This window comes from Diplodia seriata, assembly GCF_021436955.1.
Source record: "Diplodia seriata strain FDS-637 chromosome Unknown scaffold_10, whole genome shotgun sequence".
NCBI lineage: Eukaryota > Fungi > Ascomycota > Dothideomycetes > Botryosphaeriales > Botryosphaeriaceae > Diplodia > Diplodia seriata.
The window spans coordinates 268,062-291,949 of record NW_027117317.1 but is presented as its reverse complement, the minus strand read 5'-3'; the positions used below and the strand labels follow the sequence as shown (position 1 = coordinate 291,949).

General features: G+C 54.7%; 6 protein-coding genes across 6 annotated transcripts; 4 read left to right on the top strand and 2 right to left on the bottom strand.

Annotated features, from left to right (window-relative positions):
- Positions 1-3,295: 3,295 nt before the first annotated feature.
- Positions 3,296-5,006, bottom strand: ubx2 (UBX domain protein Ubx2; the record flags this gene model as incomplete). Its single annotated transcript, XM_066780689.1, has 2 exons — positions 3,296-4,380; positions 4,544-5,006. 2 exons carry the CDS (start codon positions 5,004-5,006, stop codon positions 3,296-3,298), a joined length of 1,548 nt encoding a protein of 515 aa, XP_066628635.1.
- Positions 5,007-5,397: 391 nt separating this feature from the next.
- Positions 5,398-11,295, top strand: ECM29 (proteasome component M29; the record flags this gene model as incomplete). The annotated part of the gene is made up of 3 exons (XM_066780688.1): positions 5,398-5,570; positions 5,724-8,996; positions 9,042-11,295. 3 exons carry the CDS (start codon positions 5,398-5,400, stop codon positions 11,293-11,295), a joined length of 5,700 nt encoding a protein of 1,899 aa, XP_066628634.1.
- A 236-nt stretch (positions 11,296-11,531) lies between these two features.
- Positions 11,532-13,651, top strand: cyp15 (Peptidyl-prolyl cis-trans isomerase cyp15; the record flags this gene model as incomplete). Its single annotated transcript, XM_066780687.1, has 5 exons — positions 11,532-11,535; positions 11,691-12,942; positions 12,999-13,245; positions 13,298-13,462; positions 13,514-13,651. 5 exons carry the CDS (start codon positions 11,532-11,534, stop codon positions 13,649-13,651), a joined length of 1,806 nt encoding a protein of 601 aa, XP_066628633.1.
- Positions 13,652-14,436: 785 nt separating this feature from the next.
- On the top strand, positions 14,437-14,751 carry SLS55_009285 (uncharacterized protein; the record flags this gene model as incomplete). Its single annotated transcript, XM_066780686.1, has 1 exon — positions 14,437-14,751. The coding sequence occupies one exon, from the start codon at positions 14,437-14,439 to the stop codon at positions 14,749-14,751; it is 315 nt and encodes a 104-aa protein (XP_066628632.1).
- Positions 14,752-16,330: 1,579 nt separating this feature from the next.
- Positions 16,331-17,110, top strand: SLS55_009284 (uncharacterized protein; the record flags this gene model as incomplete). The annotated part of the gene is made up of 1 exon (XM_066780685.1): positions 16,331-17,110. The coding sequence occupies one exon, from the start codon at positions 16,331-16,333 to the stop codon at positions 17,108-17,110; it is 780 nt and encodes a 259-aa protein (XP_066628631.1).
- Positions 17,111-20,762: 3,652 nt separating this feature from the next.
- Positions 20,763-23,746, bottom strand: SLS55_009283 (uncharacterized protein; the record flags this gene model as incomplete). Its single annotated transcript, XM_066780684.1, has 3 exons — positions 20,763-22,907; positions 22,958-23,420; positions 23,472-23,746. The coding sequence occupies 3 exons, from the start codon at positions 23,744-23,746 to the stop codon at positions 20,763-20,765; spliced, it is 2,883 nt and encodes a 960-aa protein (XP_066628630.1).
- Positions 23,747-23,888: the final 142 nt, after the last annotated feature.

Below are 23,888 nucleotides of genomic sequence, written 5' to 3'. Positions count from 1 at the left end.
TTTGGTACTGAATTAGAGATGATTCGTCGAATTCAGGTAAGTTTATCTATAAAATTAGCTATTAAAACTAATTTGTTTATTACTGAATAGCCCTACCTTCGTGAAATTCGACAAAATCACGGCAATGGAGGCGGTTTTACGCGATTTTCGCGTAATGAAGAGAGTAGAGCATTTCAGTAAGTAATATATTATATATATATTAAGTAAATATACTAATTTATTTATTATTTAGATATGCTTTCGTTGCTCCTGATGCTACTTGCGCAGCAGCTATTGTTAATAATCGAAATTTTATTTCGATTGATGCTGCGCATATGAAAGTAGGAGCTTCCAGTCATTTACTGGTAGCTTCTATGCTCGATCCCAACAACCAGATTCTCCCAATTGCCTGGGGAATTTACGCTGGCCCTGAAAATAAGCGATCCTGGCTTAGATTTTTACGCTTTGTTAATGAAGCGTTAATCGAAGCTAATCGTACGATTTTCGAGCGCGAAGAAGAAGAGGAAGAATCAGTACTAAACACGCTACGATTCGCTTTTATAAGCGATCGTGGTACAGGTTTATTACCTGCAATTTCCCAGCTATTTCCGCTGGCTCACAATTATTATTGTAGCCAGCATTTAGCTGAAAACGTTGGCAAAGAATGCAGTCATTCGATTGCGCAGCAATTTCGACAGGTAAATTCTATTTTACTGTTTTATTCTATTTAATTAGAGCCTAACTGGCTTAATTAATTAAGAATTTAAGCTAATTAAATTCTAGCTGGTGCATATCACGAACGAATTCGAATTCCAGCAAAAACTCAACGCAATTCGAGTACTAAATGCTCGAGGAGCAGAGTATATCGATCAAATACCGCACGATCAATGGGCAAAATACGCAATTCCAGTAAAAAACCATCCTAGATACGGCCAAACAACGTCAAATATCTCGGAATCCATGAATTCTTTATGGTTACCATACAGAAAACAGCATATTCTGCTCGCACTGGAGGGTATTTGGAATTTTACCATGCAAAAATTCGTTCAAAACAGTCAAAAACGCATGGAATTTCCACTGACAGACTGGGCATGGGCGAAATTTCAAGCAGAATTGCTAGAAGTAAGTAAATTACTGAAATATTCTAAATTAAATTCAAACTAATTAATTAATTTAGTCACGCACCTGGCGAGCAGTAATTTCCAATCACGAACGCGGCCTAGGCACAGTTTCAAGAGGACGCGTGCAATTTATTGCAAATCTCGAAGATAAGACGTGTTCCTGCCTCGATTTTCAAGATTTTCGAATTCCCTGCCGCCACGCGCACGCGTTAATTACCCAATTTGGGTATAATGCTTTGGAATACGCTGGAGAAGTGCATTCTGCTGAAAATTACCGAGTTTTCTACAATGATTCTTGGTATTTAAAGCCTTTTGCAGTAAATTCCTTCGCTTCAGATGGCGATACCTGCTTAATTGCAGAGGAAATACGCCAAAGGGGGCGTGGCAGACCTCGTAAAAACGAGCGTAGGCGACGCCTTACTACGCAGCAGCAATTACGCCAGGCGCAGCAGAGAGAAGATTAAAGAAACGCAATTCGCGGGCCTTATACGATTCTTCGCCGCGATCAGCTCGTTCAGCAAAGAGAAAATCGCGAGAATTTACAAGAAAATCGCGAAAATTCGCAAGAATCAAGCCAATCTGGTGAAGATTCAAGTGAATTTAAGGGATTTTCTTCTGATTCTGAGGAAGAATCAGTAGAATTCGACCTAGAAAATACGAATTCACAAGAATCTGGCGAATCTGGCGAATCTGCTGCAGAGAATGAGGAAGAATCAGTAGAATTCGACCCAGAAAATGCGAATTCACAGGAATCTGGCGAATCTGGCGAATCTGCTGCAGAGAATGAGGAAGATTCAGGAGAAAACAGTCCCAGCAGCCCTCAAGGAACCCAGGAACACGCGAATTCACAGGAATCTAGCGAATTTACTGCAGAAAACGTGGCAGAATCAGTAGAATTCGATCCACCAGGCAACGAAAATCTGCAAGAAACCAGCCCAAACAGCGAATCTGCTGCAGAAAATAAGGAAGAATCAGTAGAAAACAGGTTCAGCAGCCCTCAGGGAACCCAGGAACACGCGAATCCACAGGAATCTGGCGAATCTACTGCAGAAAATGAGGAAGGACCAGTAAATTACAGGCCCAGCAGCCCTCAGGGAACCCAGGAACACGAGAATTCGCAAGAAATCGACCAAAATACCCTCTCTGGCTTAATTTTAAGCCAGAATCCAGATTCCAGCTTGCAAAGCGACGAATTTGAGCTGGATTTTGCGCCAGTTTCGCGTAATTTAAAGCGTTCTGCGCCGAGAATCCGCGAAAGCGCAAGAAAAAAGGCACTTCGCCTTACAGAAACGGGTGAAATTGCTGAAAACGAAGATGAACTTGCGTAGGATTTTATTTTAAAGGCGTTTGGTGTTTAATTTGCTTTATTTTCTTGTAAAATACTGAAAGATTCTAAAAAAACTTGTAAAGAACAGCTTAAATAGAAAATAAAAAATGCGTTGATTTTAAAATTAATTTCCTCTTAAACGGTAGAAGATTTTAGGAAAATTTTTGCATACTATTAAAATATAGTATATAAAGTACTTGAATTAAAAGTTTTACGTTTTTCTATAAAGAAACGAAGTCGATATGATTTTTTAAAAAAACCGGGTATTTCGGTAAAAAGTATTTACCCAAATACCCTACTTTACATTTTATTTACCCAAATACCCGGTTTTTCGTAAATTACGAACTTTACTTTATGCAAGGTCTATTATTTACCCAGATAACCAGGTGGGTATTTGGGTAAGGGTATGGGTATTTCAGAAATTATTTTTAAAAAACTGGGTATTTCGGTAATTTGCCGTACTTTATATTTTATTTATCTAAATATCCGGTTTTTCGTAAATTATAAACTTTACTTTATATAAGGTCTATTATTTACCTAAATACCTAGGTAGATATTTCGGTAAGAGTATAAGTATTTTAGAAATTATTTTTAAAAAACTAGGTATTTCGATAATTTGCCGGTAATTTACGGTTAACTATTAAAATTAAAAAGATTAAATTATAAATATCTTATAAAATAAAAACATTTTAGTAATTTACTTTAAAATTATAGATATCTATAATTATTATAGGCTGGCTAAAATAAGAAAACTTTATTATTTCCTAGTAACGCCATATAATGCTATAACCGGTGTGCTCTTTCCACCGGCGCCTTAAAAGCCACTCTTAAGTCCTCTAACATATGCACAGCGCTATCAAAGCCTGATCTATACGTACTCCACCATAATAGTGCCGTTCTTTAGGCCGACTTGTTCGATTGTCTGATCCAAGTGATCGATGAGGTTCATGCCAAGAGCATTGAGCTCGAACTCAGCACCAGCTTTGCCCTCTTCAAGCGGAGAAGCCTTGAGCCACTCGTAGATACGGCGCACCGGGTCCGCAAGCGCGAAACGGCGAATCTCGCGGCCACCAGCGTGGCGAAATTGCATGCGCGTAGTCATCCTGGGGTCATTGGAAGGCTCCTCGTGGGGGCTCGTGGACGAAATCCTTGCAAAAGGCGTATCGGTAGCGCTGGCGCCATTTGCTGCAGATAGCTCGTCAACATCCATCGACTCGCTGGCGCGGTTCTTGCCCTTGATGTCCGAAGCGGACTTGGTAAGTTCATCTGGGTCGTCATCACGAGAGCCGCCGCCGTTGCTACCAGCCATACTCTGTTGTAGAGCCATCTCCAGCATCTCCTCTTCCGTCATGCGATGCACGTCCTTCTTCTTGCTCTCCGGCTTTCGTTTGGCAACGGGGTTTCGTGCGTTCGCATTCAGACTGTAGCGGTCAAGAAACTCGTGTAGCTGCATGAGAAAATCCATCGGCTTGGGAACTGGTGGACCTGACCACGCCTTCACTTGTTCGCCGGTTCGCGGGTCCACGATGGCAATGTGTGGATATGCATCCTCGCTGTCGCGTGCTTGGAAATAGTAGTTCACGTAGGTGTTGCCGCGCGGATCATCCTTGTTGTACTGCAGAAAGAGAAAATTCTCCTTGACGGTCTCCTTGATCTGGTCGTTTTTCCAGATATCGCGGTTCAGAACCTGGCAGTCGAAGATTGCGGCATCTTGCACATTGACGAGGATCCACTTCAGATCCTCCTTTCCTTGATCCCGCGCCTCGTCCCAGGGCAGGCGGCACATGATCTCGAAGGGAGGACGGTACATTTCAGCAAGAAGGCTGGACTTTGACGAGGCTTCGGAAGCTCCCCCAGTGGTGGCGGCGAGGTGGCGGCGTCGCTCGGTAGGATCACTCTCACTCTCCCAGACGGAGGGTGAGGCAGTTTGTTGGTTGAAGATGCCGGCATGGCCTAGGCACAAAATGGTAGGAAAGTCAGCAAAATTGAGGAACAAGCAGGGTGCTTTCGGGTTGTGCATTGCTCCCCCCCCAAAAAAAAAAAAAAAAAAAAACCGCCTGCCCATGGTGTCTCCTTCCAACGCAGCGGTTCCAGAAAGCCTTGGCTTGCAACTCACCTGCTGGTCTGTGTCGGGCAGCCATCCGAGCCATCATGGTAGTGTGCATGTTATCCTCATCGTAATCTCCGCCGGGCCCAACCAATGTTTCGGTGGTCCGGGCCATGGGAGCGCGCACCTCGCTGTCTGCATCATGGCCGCCAGCACCATACATTTCTTCCTGCAAGCGACGAGCCATGGCTGCGTCATCCTCTACGCCGTGGTCGGGCTGGGGACCGCCCGAAGTGACGACGACATTGTCGTCATCGTCATCGGAATCGACGCTGATGGGCTCGTCGGCACGCGCGCCCGCAGCAGACGAGGAGGAGGGTTGTGTGGCACCGGCGCCGAGGTCTAGGTTGGGGCTGTCGAAGAAGAGCTGGATGGCCTGCTCTAGGTTGTTGTCGGTGAGCTGTAGGTATTGGGCGGCGCGCGGGGGGTCAGCGCCCGTGATGCTTGTGAAACTGGCAATGTTGTCGTCCATGGTGGGCTTGCAGTGGCTTCGGCGCGACAAGGCTGGCGGATGGACGGCGGTTAGAAGACGGCAGCGGCAGCGACGTGAGGCAAAGCGGGAGGGGCGGGGGTGCAACGTGGGAGCAGAGGAGAGAGAGAGAGAGAGAGAGAGAGAGAGAGAGTTGAGTAAGGTAGAGACGGGAGCTCAGCAGCAGCAGTTGCGGCGCAACGGCGTCATCGCCCATCGCAATTGTTTCTCCGGCGCCGCGGGTCACGAGCCACCAGGCCCAGCAAGCATCTGCGGTCGACGCCTCACCAGAGCCGCGCAGCCCATGCCTGCCTGCTCCAGACAGATGTCCACCCTTATGGCCCGCTGTCTGCTCCGCCCGCCCGTGTAGCTGTCCGCGCCCGCCTCCCGCACCATGGCTTCGTCGGAAGAGCGCGAGCTCGCGCTTGTTGCCAAAGTCGAGCTCCGGATCGCGCTGGCCGATTCCGATGTGAAGCTCCAGTCCATCCTCAACACCTACCTCGGCCCCCTGCTGCTCAAGCTCGCCTCCGAGCACGTGAGCGTGCGCAACAAGGCAAGTCTCCACCAGTCCTAGGCCTCGGTCCCTCGCGTCGCGGCTGCTGATGCCCGCCTTTCGTTTTAGGTGATTACCGTGTGCCAGCATATCAACACACGCGTGAGACCGCAGTCCGTCACTCGCCCTGCCTCTGCTTGCCCTGCTTTCCGCTGATGCCGCGCCAGAGAAATCCAGCTTCCCGTGGCAGCCTTGCTGCAGCAGTTCAAAGAGCATGCGGAATCGCCTCTAATCCGCCATTTCGACCTGCTGTACGTCCAGCAGGGCATCTCACGCCTACCGCTGAGCGAACGCCTTAGCCTGCTTCCTGTGCTCATCCACGGCATCGCTGCAGACACAGCAAAGTCCCTCCCCCATGGCTCGCAGCTGTTCAACCTCCTGCTACGCCTCCTGGCTCTCTTCCAATTGCCGCCGCGTGGGACCAAGGACGATGAGCAGCTGCGCGAGAAGCTTAACGTCAGCAAAGAAGATGCCAAGTTCTTGTCGTTCTGGTTCGGCAAGCTAATCTTGTTTACCGCTGTCCGGGCCGGCCCAGATGCCTCTGATGCCACATGCCCTGGCTTGTCTCCCAATGAGTACCAGTTTCTAACCTTGCAAGGCAAGCCTGGAGTTTGGGATCCCTCTGCAGACGGCGGCATGAATCTCGCCGAAGCCAAGGTCACTGCTTCAAGGTTCCTTGTTAGTGGAGTGTTTACAGACGACGAGCGCTTTCTCCCGGCAGTGTACGCGTCCGCAGACGCAAACTCTCGCATCTACGAGATTGGCGACGACATCCTCAAGCGTACCCTGCCCAACACCGATCTGGAGGATCGGTGCGTCATCGGTGGCTTGTATGATGTCTACTTTGGCACTCCCGCTGGTCAATCGCCGGCTCGACCGGCGCTGAAAATAAAGATACTCTCTTATCTTGCTAAATCTATCGCGGCAACTTCTTTCACGTCCAAAGTCACCCGGCTGGTTGAAGAGGGGCTTACTTACGGCGTGGTGGACGATGGGTCAACCACGGCCACGAGTGGCAGTAGCGCTCGGGGACGGGAAGCCACTAAACTCCGTGCCGCAATCTTCGCTTTCGTCAACTTCATGGCACGCCGTGGGTCTGCTGCCGACCTCCATGCAGTCGGGCCCACCCTTGTGCAGCGGCTCAGAGCTTTCGTCGAAGATCAAGGATGGCCAAAGCCTAATCCAGACGAAGACGTCGCCTTGCGCGGGTACGTCTATGAGGTTATTGGTCTCTTGGCCAAGGCGGCTCCCGAAGAGGTACTCCTTGAACCTAGCCTCAATCTGCTACGGTGGCTGTTCAAATCCTTGAGCGATGACACATCCGGACGCGACACTGGTGTCAGCATCGATGAAGCTCTTTCGAGCGTGCTGGGTGCCCTTGCAACATCCTCCAATGCCGACGTCCAAAGGAGTCTTAGAGACCTCTTACTCCAACAAATGTCCGCCGAGGAAGACGCAGACTCCAATCCATCAACATTCCGCCGAAGCACGCGTTATGCTGCTGTACGATTTGCAAACAGATGTCTACCCTACAAAGACGTCGTTGCGCGTTGGATCGACATTCTCGCCATCAGCGGCCCTGCGTCGGAAAGTCAGGAGGTCCGTGAGGAAGGAAGTCGAGGCCTTGATCCACACTGGTCTCGGCTTCTCCACTCATCGCAGAGCGGCCTCAGTGCGGGAGGAGGCGAAGAATCCCACCTACCCTTCCCTGACTTTGCAGAACTGTCCATCTACGTTCTCTCGCTGCCCGAGGTTTCGGCGGCAACGAGAAACGCGTGGCGTCCAAATGACCAGGTTCGCCATTTCAAACGCTATTTCCCCCATGCATTCGCTCCTACTGTCAGATTCGTTCATCAGATTCTGATGGATGAGGCGCTCAGAACGCATGGTATGGCCATACCCGTTGACGTCGATTGGTCAAGAAAGCTTGATACCGCGATATCAACCGACGCTGACTCTCGCAATGCCATCAAATCGTATCTTAAGCGAGCAGCGTCAGACCAAGGAGCAATCCTGCACTCGGTCCTGGCTCTCATGCGGGCGGCTCTTGAGGGGCTTCTGTGGGAAGGAGACACCTCTTTGAATGACCTGGGCGAGAGGTTCGTCCAGCTTTGCTCGCTAAGCCCGGACGATCTGTTGGACATGTCTCAGGCTGCGCCAGCGTTCAGAGCTATTGAACCATGCATTTTCTCCAATCACGAGCCAACGCGAACAGTAGCTGCGCATGCGTACGGTCTTCTCGCGACCCACAGCGCCGTCGTTGCCTCCGAAGCCGACCAATCTCTATCCTCTCTTTTGCAAAGGGCCGACCAATGGGAGAGGGCAGTTGGTAGCCAGGTCAACGAAGCCGCTGGCGCAATTCTCGCAGTGTCTTATTATTTCAGCAGGTTGACTGCCAGGAAGCGTCGTGCATCTGCTTCGGAGGAGAAGCTGCAGCATCTCCTGAAGTTGATCCTGGATGTACTTAGGGGCTCGACAGACAAGACGTTGAGAGATGCCACCTCACTAGCCATTAGTGAGCTGAGCTTGTTTTTCGTCGTCAAAGCTGAACGTATGACGGATATCGCTAAAATAAACTTCACCCTGTTCACCGACAAGCTCATGGAAAGGGCAAAGACCGGCAATGAGAAGGCGATTCTTGCACTGGGCCATCTCGCGATGATCGTCGATGACGAATCAGATGCGAACCTGAGCTCTGTGGGAGACAAGATCTTCGAGCTACACGAAATCCGCCAGACGGAGACGCAGTTTGCTGTTGGAGAGGCTGTGGCTTGCCTTGCGGGAAGCTGGAATGCCACAATATTAGCACCCAGGCTGGATATCGATGCCCCCATCCCGTCCGCACCGTCAAGAGGTAAAACTTTACTCCTCGTGCTCGAGAAGGTACTCTCCAACTGCCGCAACACAAAACCCGCAATGAAGAAGGCCTCCGTTATCTGGCTTTTGAGTATTGTCCAATTCCTTGGCCATCTACCTGCTGTACAGTCCCGGTTGGCAGAGTGTCAACTCGCCTTCAAAGGATGCCTCTCGGATCGTGACGAGGTGGTTCAAGAAGCAGCATCTCGAGGCTTGGGCTTGGTGTACGAAAAGGGTGACCGTCAGCTCAAGGACGACTTGGTTAGAGATCTTGTCGGCTCTTTCTCCGATAGCAAGCCAAACCTTTCCGGCAACGTTTCGGAAGAAACCCAGCTTTTCGAACCTGGGTCACTTCCAACCGGCGATGGTTCAGTAACCACTTACAAGGACATCTTGAATTTGGCCTCTGAAGTCGGAGATTCCAGTCTGGTCTATCGGTTCATGTCCCTCGCAGCAAACAATGCTATCTGGTCTAGCCGGGCCGCTTTCGGCAGATTTGGACTCAGTAACGTTCTTTCTGATTCCAGTGTCAATGGTTATTTGGCAGAGAACCCAAAGTTGTACCCCAAGTTGTACCGCTACAGGTAAGAGAACACCAAACCAGTCCGCGACCCAACTAATGCGCGTAGGTTCGATCCGAACCCGAACGTTCAACGTTCGATGAACGACATCTGGAATGCGCTCGTGAAGGATTCGTCTGCGACGCTCGACAAGCACTTCGAAGCCATCATGGAAGATTTGCTTCTCAACATCCTTGGTAGGGAGTGGCGTGTGAGACAGGCTGCATGCGCTGCGATAGCCGACCTCGTTCAAGGCAGAGGCATCGAAAAGGTAGACCCCTACGAAACCCCCTTGCCACATACTTCGGCTCACGAAGAAAAGTACGAGCAGTACCTGGGACGAATCTGGACGGCGTGTTTCAAAGTACTAGATGACATCAAGGAATCGGTCCGCCAAGCAGCTGGGGGTCTTGCTCGGGTACTTACGGCCATATTGACCCGAAGTCTCGAGGCTGGTGACAGCTCTATGAAGAATGCGGACACCATGCTCAAGAACGTTCTTCCATTCCTCCTTTCTACCTCGGGGCTGGAATCCAGTGCGAAGGAGGTCCAGTACTTTGCACTCAAGACCCTCCTGGAGATCATCAAGAAAAGTAGTGCAAAGATTCTCAGGCCGTATATACCCGAGCTCATCGAGAGACTTATCGGCTTGCTTAGTTCGGTCGAGCCAGAGGCCGTGAACTACATCCACCTGAACGCATCCAAATACAACCTGACGGAGCAGAAGATTGACGACATGCGCTTGGCAAGTGTCCGTGGAAGCCCCCTTATGGAGGCAATCGAACGATGTCTCGACCTCCTGGACGATGGATCCATGAAGGCGCTGGAGCCAAGGCTGGAAAGCGCAATGAAAACGGCCATAGGCCTCCCGTCAAAGGTTGGCGCCTCTCGCGTCCTAGTATCCTTGGCTACGCGCCGTGGTTTCCTATTCAAGCCCTACGCGGACCGTGTCCTGAAGCTTATTGAGAAACATATACACGACCGCAACGAAACAGTGTCGGCTGCGTACGCTGCCGCGGCAGGATATGTCACCCGCATTGCCTCCGAGAAGCAGATACTAGAGCTCATTGCCTTCTGTAAACGCCTGTATTTTGAGTCCGACGACGAGCGGAACCGGGTCGAATCGGGCGACATTGTCGCCGCCATTTCCAAGCACGCTTCAGACAAGTTCAATGCGTTGAGCACAGAGCTGCTGCCTTTTACATACATCGCAAAGCACGACAGCTCGGAAGCTGTGCGTGAGCTCTTTTCACGAGCGTGGGATGACAACGTCGGAGGGAGCCTTGCGGTGCAACTCTACGTCAAGGACATTGTGGCAATCGCACAAGGAAACCTAGACAGTCCCCGTTGGACGCTCAAGCACACCGCGGCCAAGGCTGTCGCAGAAGCGACTAACGCGTTGGCTTCGACGGTGGAGGATATCAGCGTTCCCAACGCGGAAACCATCTGGCCCGTGCTGGACAAGGCGCTTGGGGGTAAGTCGTGGGAGGGCAAAGAGGTAGTCTTGCAAGCGTTTGCGCGATTCGTCGAAAGAGGGGGGGCTTGGTGGAAAGGTCGGGCAGACGTGGCAGAGCAAATAAGGAAGGTGATTGTGCGGGAGGCCAAGCGGCAAAACAAGACGTACCGGCAGCACGCTCTCAAGCCGCTGGGACGGATCGCTGCTGCTATGGCAGAGGCGGATTGGAGCGAGACGGTGTTTGACATAGTCAGCCCGGTGGTGGAGGAATTGACGGCAGGCGATGAGGATGCCATGGACGTGGATGCGGGGGAGGCGATGCGAAAAGACGAGAAGCTGTATGCTCACCATTCCCATCCCGCTCCCGCAAGGACCCAAGCTGACGTTCGCAGGCGCGACAACACGGCCACGGGCGCCATCTTCGCGCTGCAGGCATCGATCAACCCAAAACTGCTGCAGGACACGGCTCTTTCGGGCGCAGCCTTACGCTTCCTCGACCAGGCGCGCAAGCTGAACACACTGCCATCCAACACGATCCATGCCGCCGTCTTTGAGGCGTTGCAGTCGCTCTTCGACCGCGTATACACGCAAGAGCCAACCGGCAGCTTCTCAACAGGCAACGAGGCGCAGTTGAAGGAGGCGCTGGACGCTCTGCTGTTCAACGCACGCTACGATGGCTTGAGCGAGGCAATGCGCGTCAAGCGGGCACAGGCGATCCATGCCTTGGCCAAGCTGCCGGAGAGGGGGTTTGCAAGGGGGCTGCTTGTGGGGAAGTTGGGGCCGGAGATCGAGAGTGAGCGGAGCCCAGTGGTGCGGGCGGAGCTGGAGAAAGCGAAGACGGCGAAAAGAACGGAGGAAGAGGTCTGAGGAGCTTTTGAGGGCGAAGGCAAGCCACGCCAGCTGGGTCCCTATTAGATGCAGGGCTTGCGTGGCCAGTTCTCTAAACGTTGAAACGAGAAAGCTGCAAAGGCATGGTGAATCTCAATGTGCTTGACGTGGTGCGGTCGTGAGACTGCGAGCTTTGATAAGATAAGCCGCGTTGGGCCGCTCCAGGCACCGCCGCTCCGCCATCTTTTTCCCAGCACGCCTGCCTTCCCTCAACCATGAGTGCCACCCCGCCTTCGCGTGGCGCAAGGAAGCGCACGTTCGACGAGACGCAGGACGACGGCCGCAATGGCCTCTCCCGCAGTTCGCACGACGACGGTCAGCTCCCGCAGTCCTCGTCCCGGCCTGCCTGCGCGCGCATACTCACTCTCCCGCAGATAGCTCCTCGGACGACGACGACTTCGGGCCCGCTCTGCCCTCGCAGGCGCCCAAGAAGAAGCGCAGGAAGCTGCCCTACGAGCGGCTCTACGTTGCTGCCCTCCCCGCCTCCGCACGCTACTCTAAGTCGTTGATGCACAAGGAGCAGCTCTGCTTCACCACCCTCACCCCATACACCGACTTCCTCATTACCTCGTCGCTCGACGGCGTTGTCAAGTTCTGGAAGAAGACACGCGACGGCGTCGACTTCGTCAAGGAGTTCCGCGCACACAATGGCGAGATCAAGTCGGTCAGCGTCAGTGCTGACGGCAGGAGCTTCGCATCGGCGGGTACCGACAACACGATCAAGATTTTCGACGTCATAACCTTCGATTTGCTGGCTATGCTGACACTCGACGCGGCTCCAAGGTGCGTCTGCTGGGTGCACGGCCGCGGTGCTTCCCTGCCTCTGCTCGCCGTGTCGCTCGAAACGGACAGCTCGATGCGCATCTTCGACGGGCGGGGCGAGAACCAGCAGCCCGTACACACCATCGCCAGCCTGCATCGCAGCCCAGTGTCTCTTATGGCTTACAACAATGACTACGACTGCGTAGTTTCGGCCGACGAAGGAGGCATGCTGGAGTACTGGAGGCCGAGCGGCAGCTTCGAAAAACCTGACAATGTCTTTCAGATGAAGAGCGCCACAAACCTCTTTGACTTCAAAAAGGCCAAGTCTGTCCCGAGCTCCATCACCATGTCCCCCAATGGGTCGCAGTTTGCAACATTTTCGTTCCCCGACCGAAAGGTCCGCATCTTCGACTTCTCCACCGGCAAGTTGTACCGCACTTATGACGAGTCTGTTGCAACCATCATGGAGATGCAGCAGGCAGGCACAGCTTTGCAGAAGCTGGATGACGTTGAGTTCGGCCGTCGACTGGCTGTGGAGCGCGAGCTGGAACACCCAACCGTGAAACCGCGCATCAACGTCGTATTCGACGAGACCGGCCACTTCATCATGTACGGCTCGGTTCTGGGAACCAAGGTCATCAACACGTTCACAAATCGCGTAGTCAAAGTCTACGGCAAGGACGAGCCCTTCAGAGCTTTGAACCTGGCGCTGTACCAAGGCCAACCGGAAAAGAAGGGGGTTGTAACTGTGGAGATGGCTGCCAGCGAGAATCCGCTGATTAAAGAAGCTGAGGAGAGGGACGCCATGCTCGTCGCCACCGGGTTTGGCAAGGTGCGATTCTACATGTTTACGAACGACGAACAGTACGTTTCCGGTTGGGAGTAAGGACGTTGGACCCAGATGCTGACCATGCCTACAGGATCAGCAAGTCAGAGCGTGATGTGCAGAACGAGAAGCCCCGCAACGTAAACGCTCGAAAGCAAGAAGAGCAAAAAGCGGCAGAGACCGGGACTTCCGCAATCGTTCACACCACTTACGGCGACATCCACGTCCGACTCTTTCCTGAAGCGGCCCCCAAGGCTGTGGAGAACTTTGTCGTCCACTCGCGCAACGGATACTACAACAACGTGATCTTCCACCGTGTGATTCGCAAGTTTATGATTCAGGTTTGCACCCTAGACCTGCCCTTTCGCCGCTCACAGGCTGATCATCTCGCAGACGGGCGATCCTCTCGGCGATGGTACTGGCGGAGAGAGTATCTGGGGTAAGGAGTTCGAGGACGAGTTCTCCACACTCAAGCACGACAAGCCTTACACGGTTAGCATGGCGAATGCTGGTCCGAACACGAACGGGTCACAGTTTTTCATTACAACGGAGAAAACGGTGGGTTGAGTTTGCTGGATGTGGTTCCAACAAAGGCTGACGGACTTGTAGCCATGGCTTGATAACAAGCACACCATCTTCGGCCGAGCGATAGCAGGCTTGGACGTCATCCACAAGATCGAAAACGCCAGGACGTACAAGGAGAAGCCTGAGGAGGATGTCAAAATCGTGAACATCTCGATAAACTAGCAGCTCCGCTCTCTGCTAGCGTCTGGGAAAGGAACAGAAAATAAATATCGCGCCATGCACTGCCGGGAGAATTCGCAGCAGCTGGGAGCGAAAGGTCGGCCTAGTCGTCGAAGGGCCGATTGATTTAGGGGGCCATGGCGGTTCTGAAGCGGCATGCGACGAGGTCGACGGGAGACGACGCAGAAGCCATGCGTGCTTGGAAGCGTGGTGAGAAAAGGCCATGGCAACCCAAAGTGGGGGCGCCGGACACGTCGGCAGCGCTAGATAAGTGAATCCAGATGTGATGAGAGCTTCACCCGGACAGAGCGGGCTGGCTGTGTGGCCACACAGGACTGCCGAAGCGCGAGATGGCCGTTACGCTGGCGTCGCGACTTCACCCGAAGTGTTTCGCCAGCTGGCCAGCGTCGGCGGGCACACCCGCGCCAGAGCACACCGCAAAGGCAATCGGTCATTCAAGCCTCGAACCACCAACGGGAGATGTGCCGGCCTGGCGCGCTCCTGGCGCCTGAAACCGTTCAGCTGCGGCCTTGGCCCGGTGGTGTGATGAAATTTTCCCCGGCTGCCTCGCCACCGGTGCGACCTGGCCATAGCACCACCACCCTCAATCAAGGAGAAAATTGTTGCGGAGGCGCACGGCGCGCACGCGTCTTAGGTCACTTTGACGAATGCGTGGCATGACTATATAACCCAGCCGTGTTCTCAGGCCTGCTGCGTAGTCTCCAGTATCAACAGCAAACACCACATCTCTACAAACCGTCACTACTACTATCACCTCCGCCGCAAACATGCCACTCGTCGCTACAACAACCCCCACCGGCATCGTGTGCACCTGTGCCGAGCCAACCTATGATGAGGTGGGCTGCATCAAGTGCTTCGAGAAGGGCCTGTGCGCCATTGAACACCCGGAGACCATCAGCTCCACCCTCACCTCCGAGACGTCCTCCGTCGCCGACCTCTCGCTGGACACACCACCACCCGAGAAAGCCGTTGCCGTGCAAGACTACGCAAATGGTGTCTTCTGCACGTGCGAGAAGTCCGAGTACGACGAGTTGGGATGCGACAGCTGCATCGAGAGGGCCTTCCAGGCCATGAAGCATTGAGCATGCTGAGATGATTGGATTCGATGATGATACCCGGGAAAACGCGGAAAGGCGGAGTTGCGAAGCAGACATGTTTTCCTTTCTTTTCTTGCGCTTCTTGGGTTTGGCAAACGGAAGGGCCGGATCGTCGCATGGACCTGGCATGGAACGGAGTTTCTTGGGTCTTTACGCATCTTGCGGGAACAGCGAGCGTTGACTTGCATGCATCAGCACCATCCCCCGTCCTTAGATTTAGAGACACGAAATGACTATTATCTACTCTTCACACTGCCATTTACTTGGTCGCAGCATCATTGTGAGATGTACAGTAGCCCCGGTCGTCATAAGGCTCGAGCTGACACAGCTCACGGGATGCGAGCCATGACGTCAGTCAGCTCCGGCTAGCCTAGTACGGAAAGTGCGAGGATTTGATATACGTAGATATGTAGATGGGTAGGTGGCTAGGAGGGATCGTGTGTCACGGGGAGCCAAGGTAGACAAGAAGAATCGGTACAAGTCAAGGTAGAGAACGACTCTTATTCCCAGGCCGTCACGGGTGCCGTCCTATTTTCCATACTCCGAGCCTCCAGCGCCATCGAACCAGGAGAGAATGCCGCTGCAGCATCGCCAAAGTAGCTGTCTCAGGAAGCACGAAACTAGGCGCGGGGAGGAGGACGCATGTTGGCGCGGACGCGATCCAGCAGCTCCTCCCTTGTGGCAAGCTCGCTAGGCATCAGATTGCGCTGCGTAACAGGTCAGTCGGAGGTGTGGTGGAGAGGGGCCAAGTTGGGGAGGAAGCACGGTTCTCAACCATCGGCGCAGCTCGGGGATTGTCCAGGTGGCAGGGTCTGTTTACAGGTCAGAAGGCGTGCTGCAGAGTGCGGCGCCGGGCAACGCACCGCCGGTGGGGTCGGGCTCGGCGGGGAAGACGTCGCCGCCCCAGACGGTCCAGGCGGTGGCAGCCGTCACGATGCCGGCAAAGGCTGGCACCACGGGTCAGCGGTGGAGCGCAGCGGCGGGCGCGGGAGATGCGGTACCGAAGAAAGCGCCCTGCACACGGCGGTCAGCAGGCGGGCTCAACAAGTGGATGGGCGCCGCTCACCCTCGACTGTGTGAGGCGGTCCAGCGGCGTCGGCATGTTGCGATTTGGGGGGAGGGGGTCGCGATGGTGGTAGGGCTGGCCGCCCGCATGGAACTCGACGTAATATATTTGTCGCCACGGTCACGTGCAGCATCCGCCTTGGATATGAGGCTCGAAAGCGGGCACGTTCGCCCGGATGTTGAATTCAACTACCCACGTAGATTACGGTGCCATATGCGTCTGTGGCGGGTTGGATTTGGTTGGTGCTTGCCGCGCCGCTCTTTCCTCGTCCACCACCATCACCGTCGTCTCCACCATCATCACAGTATCAGCACCGCAAAAGCCGGGAACCTGCGCCGGCAGCAGCACCCGCGCTATCAGCAAGGTGTTGTTTTTCACCCTGTGCCATGCAAATGTCCGTCGCGCCCTCCATCTCGCGCGCGCTGGCCCCAAGCCGCTCTCGATGCCTCGCCCTGCGAAGGTCACTTGCACGCCAGCTTCCCGACCGCGACTGCCGCCATGTCTGGAAGCTTCCTCCCGCTCGCCTCGACCAGCCTCTCGCCTGTCCACGTCCCACTCATGCTACGCACCATGTCCGGCTGTTCCCCCTTGTTGCGCGACCTGCTCAACTCCAACTGGCAGGCCTACGAAAAGCACCTCACCGACGTCAAGATCAAGCGCACTACCGTCACCTGCTGCCTCTGCCGAGCCCAGCCCAACCTCGACACTGATGATCGCCACAGCCTCAAGAGCGCCGTCTGCACATGCACCCATCCGTTGTGCGCCACCTGCTACGTCCGTTCCGACGTCTTCACCCAGCTCAACGGCTTCCGCCACCCCATCGCCGCCTCCGACCGCTTTCAGTACTCCTACGGCTTCTACTGCGACCGTTGCGGCGCGTCTAACAAGGTGACGCCTGTGCTCCACCCCCGCACCGCCGACTCCTCACGTCGCTTCCGTCCGCGACCACCTACCAAAGAGTGGACTGTCGACTTCACCTGGCGTAAGTGTCGCTGGTGTAAACAGCGTTGCCACGAAAAGTGCATGCTGTACCGTATCAAGCCGTGGGAGCAGGTCTCGGAAGCCGGCAAGAGCCCCAGAAGGAACAGGAAGGACTACGACTTTCATGCGAGTGGCATCAAAGCCCGCATCGCCGCTGGATACCCCACTTCCCCGCTGGCTCTGTACGCCTTGACCCCGAGCGATGTCAACTCCGATGATGCAACCTGCTCCAGCACGCCAACCACGTCTCGCAGCCATACTGCCGAAGAAATCGAAACGCTCGAATACGCCATGTGAGCTTGGACCCTTGCATCCCTGCCTGAGCGGGGACAAGTCATCCATATCGCTTAGAGAAGAATTACGCAGTCGGTATCAAGCGGAAGTACTATATGGTCATAGTGGTAGTTGGCGAGCTGAAGACGGGATGGTGCGTGGGTTATGAGCTGCGTTTGCATAGAGCACTAAGTAAACGACGAGGGATCAGTTTATCAACTCGACATGAGACGGTGCGATGTGGCAGGCAGTTTCGGTCACATGGGTGGTATTGCCTTGAAACAATAACATTTTGCGCCTTGTTCCTCTAGTTGTACGGGGTGTCGGAGCCTTGATTGCTCAAGAATATGGAAGGAAGAGCGCGTTGAACGTAACACAGCGAGAGTAGTGGAAGCCACGCCTAGCCGTGAACAGCTGGAACGTTCATCAGGACGATGTTCGAAGGACAGATCCTCGGGAGCTCTGTATTCAAGTTTGTCAGACATCGATCTCAATTACAGAAACTCTCTTTAACTAGACCTCGCGCTGATATCCAATGCTGACGCATGAGGTCCTGGGCACAGAAAATCTGACACTCAGGACTTACTGATGGAGACCCCGCACGTTCTTCCGGGTTGTACATACCTTTTCGTTTGTTTCGTTTTCTCTACTTGTGTCGACAATAATTTCGATGGATTCCGGATTTAAGCCCAAGAAGCTCACCTCTAATAACCACTACTTTTACCCATGAACTCCGGGGATTTCCATCGATGCCGTTGCTCATATTTGTTCCGCACCAAGTCAAGCTGCCACATTTGCAGACCAACATGTATAACTCGCAGTCTTTTCTGGGCGATAAGCCGCGTGCCGTTGTGTTTACTCACGGGGAACGAAAAGGTGGAGTGTGAATTCTCTACGGGCTTCGGTTAGTGTTGCCTTACGAATGCGGCGGGAGTGCTAGTGTTAACAATATAACACGCGCGTAGGATCATTCAATTATAAGGATCGCACGGCAATGCAGAAGGCGTCTCGAACAGCGGCGATCACCAGATGGAAGCGATGCGATGTAACAAAGCCACAACGAAAAACGACGGAAGCGGAAGGCCACAGAGAGCAAGATAAAGAGAAACTCACCGGGTGGTTGGACCGCGACGTTTCGGACAAGACAAAGCAAGTAGCTGAGAAACCAGCTATATTTAAGGCGGCGCAGCCTGCGTGTCTGACACGGACAAACCTAGCGATGCGACGTGGTAAGCTTCATCTCATCAGCTTAGGTCAGAAGAGGCCGACGGATATCGCCATCGACGACGGTGTCCCAAGTAAATAACTGAGGAGTGTCTGCAACATTCGTCAAGTGTGTAGCCGCAACACACAGTCTTCGTCCCAGCAATTCCTCTTTTCCTTTCTTTCTGGCGAACATTGGCAGGCGCCGCTGCCATGAAACACCAACAACGACGTCAGCAGCAATGAAGGCATGCTTACCGAGTCGGAGCGAAATGCCGCTCTCGTGCAGCTCAACTTTCCAAGAGCTGCGCTCGCGACGGGGTCTGCCTCCTCTCAAGGTTGCTATTCCGAGCGCGTCGCACTATGATTCTGAGCCGGACCTTTCACCGGATGCGCTGCAGGCAGTCAACGTCTCGCAAGCACTCGAGGCCATTACGCGATGCCTTGATCGCATAGACCAGATGTGAGGACTCGGCCAACGGACTACGCGAGGAAATTCGACGGAGGCACGACTCAGCGACGAGCAGATGTCGTGGGGTGGAGGAGAGCAGGGCAAGCCTACTGCGTATAGACCACGGCAAGCGAGTATAGGGCCGTACGGGACAGACACGTGGGGAAGCAAGCTGTCAAGAATAGACAATACGAGGAGGAGGGGCACGGAGGGCAATAGAGAAGATGCACAACCAAACAAAGAGGCATTGTGCCGCCAACGCTTTCCCACGTGGCGGCGGGGCGCGCGTGAGGTGGACTCGTCGTATCCAGCAAATTTGCAGCAGAGCCGCGAGATAGCGCGTGCCCGCCCGTCGACTGCTTGGGTCATCGATTGCGCGTAACGTCCAGCTGGGCCTCGCATATCGTCATGGCCGTCTGCTGTTGCGTCGGCGGAGGCCTTGGGTCGTCGATCGCATCGGGCCCTCTGCCTCGGGCAGCCCCTGCCGTGGCATCGTGCCGCCTGTGACCCGCAGCTAGGCCAATTTGCGGCCGCGAGCAGGTCTCCGCACGGCTTCTCGTAACTTAAAGGAAGGGAAGGAGAAAAAGAAAACAGAAAAGGAGCGGGCCCGGCCGACGGCGCCTTGACGCACGGAGCGCGACGAAGAAAAACAACTCGGCTCATCGAGACCAGCCGAGGCGACTAGCAGCAGAAGAGCCACAGAGCACGCCCCGGCGTCCAGTGTGCGCGTACAATCGATCAGTGCGAGACGGCAGCAAAGCAAGAAATAGTGCGCGCCTATCGGCTCAAGTCCACTTTTTCCGCCCTCGCCTGCGCCGCTGTCAATCAATCAAACCACAGGCCGCGCGCTGCCCCCTCGACTGCTATTTTTCGCTGCTTCCAGCCAATCCCCCGGCCCCGCCGCCGCACGCTCCTACTGTTGCTGCCATGTCGTGCGGTGCAGCTCCCACCTGTCGCCCGCCAATCGTACGCGAGCCACGCGCCCTGTCTGCTTTGCTCCGCCCTGCCCCATACTGCCCCCGTGTTCGCTGCCCGAGCCCGACAAGATAGGATAGCCCGGCTCCCTGGCGCCCCCATCGCTCTCCTCTTCCGACCAGTCCTCTCAACGGCAACAATTAATGCATGGCGCCGCTGGTTTGACCATCAGCTGCGAACCCCCCGGCCATCCCTTACTTCTGCTTGAAGAATCGCGCTTGTGGCGGGGTGGCTGGCCACCTGCCTCTCGCTGTTGCTGACCTCGTCCGCCGCTTTCACATGCTGCTGTCAATCTACAAACCTTTGATTGCTCCCATTGATGACTCCACTGATTACGTACAGTCCCTTGCCTTGCACCACAAGGCTCCCATCAAAACTCCTGTTCGAATCCACACCGCCGTACCCCACCAGCACCAGAACCCCCGCTGCCATCACATGCCCCAATGCCCCACCCCTTCTTCCGACTACCCACTGTGCCCTCGCCCATTATGACCCCCGCCGCCTGTCCAAAGTCGGAACGCTTGTCTATACAAGAAGAGAAATCGAGCCTTTGTCGACAACTGAGCTTGGAATAGAGGCAAGAAGAGAACAAGTGGCTCTACTGCTCGGAAATAATGCTGCAGATGCATCTGCGTAGGCCCAAGGAAATGTATGCAAATTAGGAAAATGCCAACAGTACCGCGAAACATGCCTCCCCGGCTTTATTTTGTATTTTTGGTGTGCCTCCCAGATGCCAGAATGCGCGATTATTAGCCACCCAGCTGTGCAGAATCGAAGAGAAAGAGCAGACGGAACGAGGGAAATGAGAGAAGAATAAAGACCCATATACGGACAGCTTTGGAGACCGCCAAGGCAAATGAGACGCAAATGAGGTGGTATCAGGGTCCCGAATGCGATGCGAGACAACGAGACGCAATTCAATGCTTCAAAACGCAGTAGCCCAAACTGTGGCTCAAGTAACAACCTTCGCAGCATGAGAAAATCGTGCACCGGATAAGGAGGGAAAAGTCGTGACTTCGTCTCGTCAATCGGGTTGTGCCGTAGTGCTCACTCGAAGGCCGGAATGAAGTCAGAGAGCTGATTGTCCGACTGTGATCGTTTCTTCGCCGACCACTTCTTCTTCGGCGAGCCCCAGCCTTCGTCATCATCCTCATTCCCACCGCTCGTCTGCGACTTGGGCGACTTCGCCTTGACCCGGATAGTCAAGCGATTTGCGTCGGGTTGGCCGGGCTGAACGGTCGACTGAGACATGACTGTAGAGCTGCCGTCATGGAGCGGCTGAGTGACAGGTCTGTAGCGGGCAGACTTGCCTACGTTGCTGCGCTCAGACGGCGCAAGAGACGGCGCATAGCCGGGTGTGAGGTGGTTTCCGAACTGCTGCTGCAACCCGCCAAAGCTCATTGAAGGGGGGTTCACCATACTCCTCGTACGCTGCTGGCCAAGCCCCTGTGCGCTGGCCATGGACATCGGACGTTGACCCAGAAGAGACCCGAAGTTGTTTTGGCCCATCATGCCTTGCTGCATCCCGGGTTGCATTCCCATTTGCGGCATACCCTGGTGGATGCCCATTTGCTGTTGCTGCAGCATAATCTGCATCTGTTGTTGAAGCTGGGCCATCGCCTGCATCTGCTGCATCTGCATCTGCTGCATGTTCATGCTCAATTGCTGCTGCTGCTGCTGTTGCGGCATGAACATCTGCTGCGGCTGCGCTTGAGGCATACCCATTCCAAGCCCAAGCATTCCCATGCCCTGGCCCATGCCCTGGCTCATCTGTCCTGGTTGAGGCAACCGCTGTCCATATGTGGCGGTAGTGCCGAAGATTTTCGTGGCGCCGCCGCGACGAGCTTCCTTCGCCTGCTCAGCATCTGCGATCATGTTGACCAACGTTGGCTGCGCATTGCCACCGGTCGAACCCTCATACACAGAAGCGGGGCCCATGGCACCGTAACCAATCGATTCCCGCATAGGCTGCTGGACCAAGTTGGCGCCGAGATAAGGTTCAGAAGGAAGGTCTGCCGGAAGGCCCCGAGCAAACGGTGGAAGGTTAGTAGAGCCCCCAATGACTGAGCCAGCAGCTGAGACAGGGCGCATGCCCTGCGCGGAAGCCGAACGAAGGTTCGTCAAGGAACTATGATGCGACAAACGGTTACCGAGCTTGGGGAACTTGTGCTCTCTCAGAATGCCCAGGGGAATGTCGTCGGTCTCATCCTCATCCTCGTTGCCTCCGTAGTACGAGGCTCGGTTCCCAAGCAGCTCCGACGTGCTCATGCTAGCCCTGTTCATACCAGGCCTCTCCATGCTGACGGGACGGCCGCCGAGAGACTGGTTTATGCCACCAACCGTCTTCTTCATCATCTCCCGATGCGCACTCATCTTCTCTTGCTGCTGGTGACGGATCTTGCGCATCTCTTCGATCTTCTTGCGTTCCTCCTCTTCCTGGTCGTCATCAATGTACTCATCAGACTCGTCAGACTCGTCATCACTCAAAGGGTCTTTCTGATGCTGGCGTTGCAGAACAGCGAATTCGGCCTGAGTCATGCGCGCAGGCTTCTGTGATTCGAAGCGGACGCCGGGCCTCGTTGTCTGTGGGGTGGGAGGCGTTTTGCTGAACAAGGGACGCGACTCCTCATTGGCTGTGCTGACGCCCTTGGCACGGGGGGTTGCCTCAGCCATCGAGTCCGGGGAAGAAGCAGCCGTAACAGGCTGCGCTTGGTGTTGGGACTGGATGCTCGAGTGCGCTGAAGAGAAGGACGGTGTTTTCACGGAGGATTCGGAAGACCCGTTTTGGCGAGTCTGGGCCGCCTGCAGCTCCTTGGCATCGCGGCTAGCCCGAAAAGACTCCCGAACCATTTTGGCGTCTTCATCCTCCACGGGCAACGAGGGGGTCTTCATGGCTCCGTTGCGGACAGATTTACGCTCCGAGACCGGACTGGAATGAGTGCGGACCTGAAGTGGTGGTGGACTGGCCGACAGGGGGATGGAGTGACGAGGTACTGGGGGAACCCTTTCGTTGTACGGAGAATGAGCGGCAACGGGGGACGCCATCAGTGCATCATTCGAGTCGCGGCTGTCCCACGAGTACGGGGAGCCACCGACGTCTTTAGTCCTGTCAACACGAATGGGAGATGGAGGCTGAGCGGGTCTAGACGACGCAAACGTTTTGGGAGGCGGAGGTAGCGCGGGCTCGGACTCCTGGTCATAACAGTTAATAAATACCAAACACGAGGCAATGTCTCACTCACGGATCTCATGGCGAGCGGAGGGGGCAGCGGGAGGGGCGACTCTTCGAGAATAGCGCTCTTCCGCTGCTGGGAAGCAAAACTGGTAAAAAGATCTCCAAAGTCGTTGCCGAAATCTGCTGCTGGCAAGTTCTCGAGCTTGGGAGGATGGGCCGTGCTCGCATAACTGCTTGCGGTCATAGCTCGATCCCGACCAGAATGCACATCTTCCGAGTCATTTCTAGTCGTAGGTGATCCAGAGACCTTTCCTGACTTCCGGTGAAACGCAAAACGACCAGTTATGCTCGTGAAGGACGAGGTGCGGTCGCGGGCCTCGCTTGGAACGGGGACCTTTTTGGTAAACAGATCGTCGTTATCGAACTCGGCGGAAGAGGGCAGGGTCGAGGTCGAGCTATGACGCGCGGATGAGCCCGTGTCATAGAACCGCGAGGCATTGGAGTTGGCGGCACTGCTGCCGTTGCTTCCCCTGTTGTATCGATCAGACAGGACAGCAAACACTGACGGTGCATCTGCTTACCTGTTACCGGGGCCGGCATACGGGCTCTCGTCGTACGAGTTCTGCCGCAGGTGCTGTGCGGGCTGGGCTGGCTGGATATGCCCCAAGGGCGAGCTCACAGGGCGCGGGTTGAAGGCGCGCCTGACACCCAAGCCCAGCTCGCCAGTCGTGGCTGTCTTCGGGAGGTCGGTTCGAGGCATGACCCGGAACGACGACTCCCCGGGCTTGTCGAATTCCTCCAGCGCGTTCCCCGAAGATTTCCTGCGCGTGAAGGCCTTAGGCATAAAGTTCGGCATGGCGAATGGGAGCGAGAGTGCGCTATATGAGTGGATGGACCGGCCAACAGCGGCAGCGAACCCCAGCCGAAGAGATGCAACCCTTTCAGACTGCTCACGGGCGCATGGATCGAGCGGCAGGGACCTATGTAGGAAGCAGGAT